Source organism: Elgaria multicarinata, chromosome 16 (genome assembly GCF_023053635.1).
Source record: "Elgaria multicarinata webbii isolate HBS135686 ecotype San Diego chromosome 16, rElgMul1.1.pri, whole genome shotgun sequence".
Classification (NCBI taxonomy): Eukaryota; Metazoa; Chordata; class Lepidosauria; order Squamata; family Anguidae; genus Elgaria; species Elgaria multicarinata.
Genome location: NC_086186.1, coordinates 18,930,784 through 18,938,853, shown reverse-complemented (window position 1 = coordinate 18,938,853; position 8,070 = coordinate 18,930,784). Strand labels below are relative to the sequence as shown.

General features: G+C 47.0%; 1 protein-coding gene across 1 annotated transcript in view; it reads right to left on the bottom strand.

Moving 5' to 3' along the window:
- Positions 1-192: 192 nt before the first annotated feature.
- KIF7 (kinesin family member 7) overlaps positions 193-8,070 on the bottom strand; it is a 29,262-nt gene continuing 21,384 nt past the window's right edge. The window contains exons 13-19 of the mRNA XM_063142549.1: positions 7,121-7,246; positions 5,755-5,931; positions 5,174-5,389; positions 4,168-4,374; positions 2,190-2,388; positions 1,933-2,079; positions 193-1,007 (exon numbers count right to left, since the gene is read on the bottom strand). Of these exons, the coding sequence (XP_062998619.1) occupies positions 610-1,007; positions 1,933-2,079; positions 2,190-2,388; positions 4,168-4,374; positions 5,174-5,389; positions 5,755-5,931; positions 7,121-7,246 (1,470 nt within the window). The 3' untranslated portion in view covers positions 193-609. The remainder of the gene's footprint in view (positions 1,008-1,932; positions 2,080-2,189; positions 2,389-4,167; positions 4,375-5,173; positions 5,390-5,754; positions 5,932-7,120; positions 7,247-8,070) is intronic.

Sequence of the window (8,070 nt, the reverse complement as noted above, 5' to 3'; positions counted from 1 at the left end):
GCGCATGAAAAATACACAACAACATTTGTTTAAAGTCTAGCTAGGGATTCTAAACTAATAACTTAAAATTCCCAAAGTTTACTGAATGTAAGTCTTAAGGATAGAGAAAATAAAAACAATACTGTTTTGGTTCTGCCGTAATCAAGTTCTCCGAAGGCTATGGGAATATTAAAAAAAAATGCCAGACTATCATACCAAAGAATGTTCTGGTTTATTAGAAGTTAACAGTATAAAATCCTATTTTATTTACATTTCCTACCATAATTTCATATATGACACAGTTCAAATTGTTTCCCACTTTCTGAAAGAGGAAGGCCTTTTGGTAGAGGTAGTGGTCTTTCCTGTGAGGTGCCAGAACCGAAGAGGGAAAGCCTGGCGTGCTTTGCTCTTGCTTTCCCCTACATCACACAAGTGGTAAATGCAAAACAAAACATAAAACCCTAAAGTCAAAGCAGCTCATACAAAAAAAAAGGCTTGTTAACTCTAGGAATACATTAGCAGCTTAGGCTAAGCAGTCAGCAGTGACTATTTGCAGTGGTCTTACACTAACACACTTTATATGTTCTCCAGGCAATACCAAAGACTCCCAAACTTATGAGCAGCTAGCGCCTAGAGCGGGTTTTTCCTGACATCAATGATTTCAGGACAGGGCAGCCCAGGAACAGTGTTCAAGCCAGCTCTGTACTGCTCCTTACGGGATTTCGGAGGAGGAGCTAGACTCAGCGGCAGGAATGTTTCCTTAACCAGGCCAGCTCTGGACAGGAGATCCACCTCCTTCTGGCGAAGGTCTTCTAGCACCAAGCTGTTTGCACTAGACAGTGAAGAGCGTCTCCAAGTGGGTGGTAAAGGTGCACGCACCAGGTCCAGGGGTTCCTCTCCATTTCTAATACTTCTTTCAGAGGCCTCCATCTGCAAGGGTTGTTCCAACATGCCATCAGTCCTTAAGTCACTGTGCATCTTAAGTGAGCCAGGTCTGTCCGCAGCTGTGTGTACAATTCTTTCCATACCTATAAGAGAGGGACATCTTAGTATGGTGTAATCTTTTGCCCTGTACAGGGTTTAAAAATCCTCAGAATAGGGCATTCACACAAGGAACAGCAGCAACTTCAGCAGAATCCTGAACATTTGTATTACCTAACTGTGGGGACAGTTAGATTTCCTATACATACGAAATCTCTAAATTCTGCAGCATGTTCTGGTGTTTTGATTGGTAGGGCTGTTGGTGCATTAAATAGCCATGTTAAGGGGAACAGGACAGACAGACAGACAAGAGAATTTCTGCTACACAGGACCCTGGGATGTTGGGTACAGGACTGAGAGGGATAACAACCCATAGTGAGCCTAGTCTGGCTGCACTGGGTTGTTTCAAAAATAATCCACATTGCATAGCTTATTTGCAAGGTGGGTTGTTGTTGTGTGAATTTGCTCACTGTGTCCATTGATAATATAAATAGATGCATTCCATGAAGCTGACTGGTGGGAGATTCAGGACAGATAAAAGGAAGGACTTCTTCACACAGCACGTAGTTAAACGATGGAATTCGTTACCACAAAATGTAGTGAAGGGCACCAATTTGGATGGCTTTCAATGGGGATTGGACAAATTCCTGGAGGAGGAGGCTACTAGTCCTGATGACTATGTGCTATCTCCCATCTCAGTGGCAGTAAGCCTATATACACTAGTTGCTGGGGAACATGGGCAGGAGGGTGCTGTGGCACTTGTGGCTTCCTGTGGTCCGTTGCTTGTCCACTGTGAACAGAATGCTGGACCAGATGGACCTGGGTCTGATTCAGTGTGTCTCATGCCCTTAAGCAACTAGCCCTGCTTTGCCTCCCAACTATGGACAGGACCATGCATTTAGCCACATCTGATCCCTTCCTCACTGGCAGAGAGATAAAAGCAAAGCCTCCATGTTTGAGACTTCTCCTCACCTCTGCCTTGTCCCTCCAACTGGCTCACGCTCAGCTTCTGGTTCAGCTCTTGATTGAGCCACTTGCAATGGGCCAGTTCCTTTTCCAGTGCCTGGATCCTTCCTTGGTACTGAACCCTGCTGTTCGCCTGCCCCTCTTCCATGTGCTCTGCGAAAAGGGATCAAATACAGTCTTGTTAAGAGCTGGGAAACCGTAACCGAGTGAAGAGTGACGAGAGGCCGCGTGATCCGTCCGTCGGCACAAAGGCCCTTCCTTACCCCGGCTCTGTTGGAGCAGAAGCTGGATGTTCTGTTCATGCTCTTTCTGCTGCAGGGTCAGCTGCCGGTCCATCTCTAGGCGCTGGCGCTCCACGGCGACCTCCAGCCAAAATACCAGCTGCATCTGCTCCTCCAGCTGCATCTCCAGTTCGGAGAAGGCAATGTGCTGTCTGTGCTGATCCTCCCGCAGCGTCACCACCTGCCCAAAACAAAGCGCGCACACTTTCGTTACGGTCTCCCCGCAACTAACGTATTGTCACCTTTTAACGTGGTGGTGAGAAAGGCGACCCAGCAATCCGACATAGAGCCATGGGTGTTCTTGTTCTCACAGGCGGTCTCATAAGCACATATTATTTATTTTATTTATTTATTTAAGGATGTTTATGCTGCCATTCAGCCAAAAAAGGCTCTCACGGCGGCTTACAAAAGTATTTCTTGACAGTCCCTGCCCACAGGCTTACAATCTAAAAGACATGACACAAAAGGAAAGGGGATTGGGAGGGAGGGGGAAAAGGAAAGCAAATTCAGGCACTACAATCTTAGTTGCAAAGTTCAGCAGTTACAGTTGACAGCAGGAGGGAGGGGGCTCTGAGCTGGAGCTGGACCCAGGCACGATGGAGAGATGCCTGGCTGCTGCTTCCTCCCTCACTGGTGGCCTCTGCAGAGACAGTTGACAGCAGGAGGGAGGGGGCTCTCAGCTGGAGCTGGACCCAGGCACGGTGGAGAGGGGCCTGGCTGCTGCTTCCTCCCTCACTGGTGGCCTCTGCAGAGACAGTTGACAGCAGGAGGGAGGAGGCTCTCAGCTGGAGCTGGACCCAGGCACGGTGGAGAGGTGCCTGGCTGCTGCTTCCTCACTGGTGGCCTCTGCAGTTGACATATCTGGATGGGACTGCTGTAGATGGTGGTTTACCTGCCTGAAGGCTCTCCTATGCCAAAATCAGGAAATTGTCCTCCCGCAGAGAACTGCCATGCCTGGAGAAAACGGTTCTAGCCCAGTTCCTGGACAGGCTAGCTTACTATGTGCGGCAGATCACAACATCAGATCAGACGCAGTAAGCTTGTATACACCAGTTCCAGGGGAACATGGGTGGGAGGGTGCTGTTGCACTGTGTCCTGCTCGCAAGTCCCTGGTTGACGGTTGGCCACTGTGTGAACAGAGTGCTGGACTAGATGGACCTTTGGTCTGATCCGGCAGGGCTCTTATGTTCTTATAAGCCCACACCCTCCTGCATAAAACGGTACAGTCCAGATACTGATTTTTAACATCATTTTGCTGTTGTAAGAACCAAGCCACAAGCTCTGAGGGAGCTTTGCTGGGAAAGATGCACTGGCGATGCTGAAATGGACAGTTATGAGCAAAACCTGCACTTTCCCTACTGCCGCCTTAGGCGAATCCCTAAAAGCTTCCATATCTGCCATGAGCTTATTCTACACTGCTGCATAATTACAGCGACACCCGGGAGGAAGGGCTTCCACATCCCAGACCTCAGTTTTGAGTTTGAGAGGTGTCAGGGTTCCAGCTCATTAGACACATCCTGAGAAGGCGGTGAAGGGGTGGGGGGAAGATGGGAACAATTCATCAAGGACAAGATCCCTCTCACTAAGTTGTTCACCTCTGGGCCACTGCTGTATCCATAAGAACATCAGAAGAGCCCTGCAGGATCAGACCAAGGGTCCATCTAGTCCAGCACTCTGTTCACACAGTGGCCAAGCAGCTGCCGGCCAGGGACCAACAAAGCAGAACACGGTGCAACAGCACGCTCCCACCCATGTTCCCCAGCAACTGGTGGACATAGGCTTACTGCCTCAGAAGCACATAACCATCAGGGCTAGTAGCCATCGATAGCTTTCTCCAGGAATTGATCCAACCCCCTTTTAAAGCCATCCAAATTGGTGGTGTGGTGGAACCCTTGTGGTCGTGAATTCCATACTGGATAGTGCGTCGTTACACAGACCAGGGCTACGATTTTGCACCTACCTTATCGAAGTATTTGCAAAGCAGGGCCCGGGTCTCGGAGGAAGAGAGGTAGCTGAGTTTGGCCATGAGGTTCATCTCACATTGGGAAAGGAGGCTGGCAGAAGACCGCAGGACACGCTGCCGGCAAGTGATCGACTCGTTTTTGTACTCGATGGCAGCATCTAGAGCCTCAATGGCCTCGTCCAGCTGGAAAAGAATCCTTTCCTCCTGAATGGAGATGAAGAAAGCAAGAACACTACTTTCCATGTGTAATACTTTTTCCTTCAACTGGGCAAAGAGATTTCCAATCCTTAATCTATTCTTATAACCTTGTAATGCAATTCAGTGATACTCACATTTGTGGAGACGGGCTGATCGTGAATTGCCCCCAAACCCCACCCATCAGGTCCCTGGCTAAGCAGGGTCCTCTTATCAGTTCAACATTAGTATCTGGCAAAGCAACAAGTTGGCACTCATCGCCACAAAAAGCCAAGAGACACACCTGTACCCTTGTCCCAGTTCTCCCAGTGTCCAAGATTCCTCCTTCAACCTTCCTCGGTCCTCCATTTCTTGTCCCTTACCAAGAAGTGACACTGCTCTCTAAAGACATTTCCTGAATGGCAGTCAAGCCTGGGTCTTAACTATCTCAGGGATACCACCTCTTGTACCCCCTACCTGTGAGCCCCACCCCCTCAGACAATTGAGACACAGTACCGAGACCTTGATAACGATTCTATCACCTGTAGAAACTAGACTGGCAGGGCCTTTTACGTTGCAGCTCTGAAATTTTGGGATGCCCTTACTTACAAGATTTGGATGGCTGTATATTTTCTTTCCGGAGGCAGATAAAAACTTTCCTGTTCAGCCTTGAACTGATTTATGAGACCAGCGTCTTAAGACTACAGTGTGGATTTTTGTCGACGGTTTAAGTAACAAGAGAAACGGATCACTGATTCCAAACCTACTACAAACGCTATACAAAATGGAAGACCAACTATGCCCAGAAGAAGAAAAGATTCTAATTGACCTCTGGAGACAGCAAGGTGCCCTGGCGAAGTTTGTTGTCTATCTCCAGCCTTTGCTTAAGCAACTGGTCCTTCTCTTGCCGCAAATTGTTAATTTCTTGTCGGATCTGCTGCTGATCGTGGGCACTGCTGCAGCAAAGCTGCCCGTTCTTCTGCGTCAGTTCTTTTTCCAAGAACTCCAGGCGGCTGGACACCCGCATGATGTCGTCATTCAGGGCCTGAGCCGAAGAGAGAAGAGAGAAATCCTTATGGAACGGTCAACACCCAATGGTTGTTCTATCCCTCAACAGTCATCATGTGACTTCCTTATTCGCACTCCAACATTCAGTCTAAGGAAAAGGGCTGATGAATCCTATGCACATTTACTCAAGGGTAAAATCCCTGTGAATTCAACAGGGCTTAATCCCAAGGGGATTGAGGCCTTTAATTTTGGTAAAAATATTCTTTGCGTTTGCACATTCTACGTGAGTGGGTTTGTTACTGTAATGTATACTGTCTTTATTCTGCTAGCATATTGAGGATGAGATTTGTTTTGCAACCAGAATGGAAAGCTAAATGGCTAGCCCTCCACACCCAGGCCCACCTGGCTAGACCGCAGTCTCTTGTTTTCAAGGCCGTTCTTCTCCTGAAGGAGAGCTTCCTTTTTGGCTACGATCGCTTCCCGCTTTGTCAACTCATCTTCCAGCCCACCCAAGGCACGACGCTGCTCGAGAACTTTATCCATCTCGAGGTCCAACCACTTCTTCTGCTCTTCAATTTTCTGATGGAAAGGCGGAACAGAGGAGTTTATCACAGGTGCCTTTCGTTCCCTAGTCTGCTCGTCAACAGGCTCAGATCTTTTCCAATTTCCTGGATTTGCACTTGTGAAAATACACAAATCCCCTCCTCCAAAATGTGCATTTTTCATGCTTTAATCTATGGGAGAAATAGGCATTTTCTACTGGTTTTTTTTTTTTTTAATTCCACATATTTTTCTATGACTAAATTTCCGTAAAATTCCAGAAAGTAAAAAAGCCAGGCTGCAAGTCTATGGAATTTGTGTGACTCGAAAAAACCCACTCCACTGCGGAATCCCTGGGTCTGATTAATCTGAACTCGTTTTATTCCGTTGCAGGTTTCTCCAGCACCCCTAGTCTATAGTGCTGAATAAAAGAAGAGTCAGACACCCAAGTGGTTACCCTTCAAGCATATCTGAGAGAGAGAGAGAGAGAGAGATGTGTGAGCTCTGAAGGTGCCAGAAGAAGCTTCCCCTCTGGTAAATAGGCATCCAGGTTAGCTGGGACCAGAGTTGCACCTTGTACACTAGAGATGCAGGTCTTTATCCAACCATCAAAATTCCTTTGAGATTTTTTTCCCCAACAGTGAAAAGTTTGTAGATAGAAAGAGCACGTGTGGGGCTCTAGCCTAGTAAAGGGCACGTGTGGGGCTCTAGCCTAGTAAAGGGCACGTGTGGGGCTCTAGCCTAGTAAAGGGCACGTGTGGGGCTCTAGCCTAGTAAAGGGCACGTGTGGGGCTCTAGCCTAGTAAAGGGCACGTGTGGGGCTCTAGCCTAGTAAAGGGCACGTGTGGGGCTCTAGCCTAGTAAAGCGCACGTGTGGGGCTCTAGCCTAGTAAAGAGCACGTGTGGGGCTCTAGCCTAGTGAAGTCTCCTCAAAAGACCTTTCATTGCCTTCCCTATGAGCTTCTGAGGGTCTCTCTCCACTCCCCGCATACACAAATGCTGGTGAAGTGGCTCACCTGGGGAATGCAGTCTGGGAGACACAGATATACTGATTCACGGAGATTAGGACATTATTATATAAAATTGAGGGCTCCTCCGAATGCCGTTTATTCTGCCTTTCCAAGCAAAGGAAGTCTGGGGATATTTTCTTCCAACGCCCATTTAAGGAAACACTTCTCCCGAGTCCTATTGCCCCCTCGGGCCTATCCTATCAACCACTGCTCTTTACCTGCTGCTGCTCTAGGCTGATCATGGAGTCATTGCTGCCACTCCTGCGCTTCCTCTGGAAAGCTGCTATCTCCTCGGTCTTGATGCGCAGGATCTTCTGGTGCTGTTCATGCTTGAGCTCCAACTCCTGAAGAGGGAAGGGAAAAACAACACCATTAGCCTAATAAGATACTAATTTTTTATTTAGGGTTAGTTGCATCCTGCACTGCCCTTCACAATCTAATTACAACAAAATGCAATCACACAATTAATATTCAACAACAACAATTAAAAAAGGAAAGAACAAAGAACCCTGCAACTATTCCACAACTTCAAAGAACAAAGAACCTTGCAACTATTGCACAACTTCAAAGAACAAAGAACCCTGCAACTATTGCACAACTTCAAAGAACAAAGAACCCTGCAACTATTGCACAACTTCAGAGAACAAAGAACCTTGCAACTATCGCACAACTTCAAAGAACAAAGAACCTTGCAAGTATTGCACAACTTCAAAGAACAAAGAACCTTGCAACTATTGCACACCTTCAAAGAACAAAGAACCTTGCAACTATTGCACACCTTCAAAGAACAAAGAACCCTGCAACTATTGCACAACTTCAAAGAACAAAGAACCTTGCAACTATTGTACAACTTCAAAGAACCTTGCAACTATTGCACAACTTCAAAAATGACTGAGACAGCAGCGTTGAAAACGTAACTGCCTTTTCCATCGGATTTAAAAATGCGTTTCATTCAAAATGCCTGTGAAAATAAAAAGATGTCTTATCCTGGTTCCTAAAAGATCATAACATGAGCATCAGACAGACTCCCTGGGGAGAGAATTCCATAGGTCGGGTGCCACTGAATATTTTATTTTAAAAAGTATTATACCAAAAGTATAATACTTTGGTATTATACTTTGGTATTGTCCGGGAAAGCTGCCAATAGACCAGCTAATTGAACAGAGAT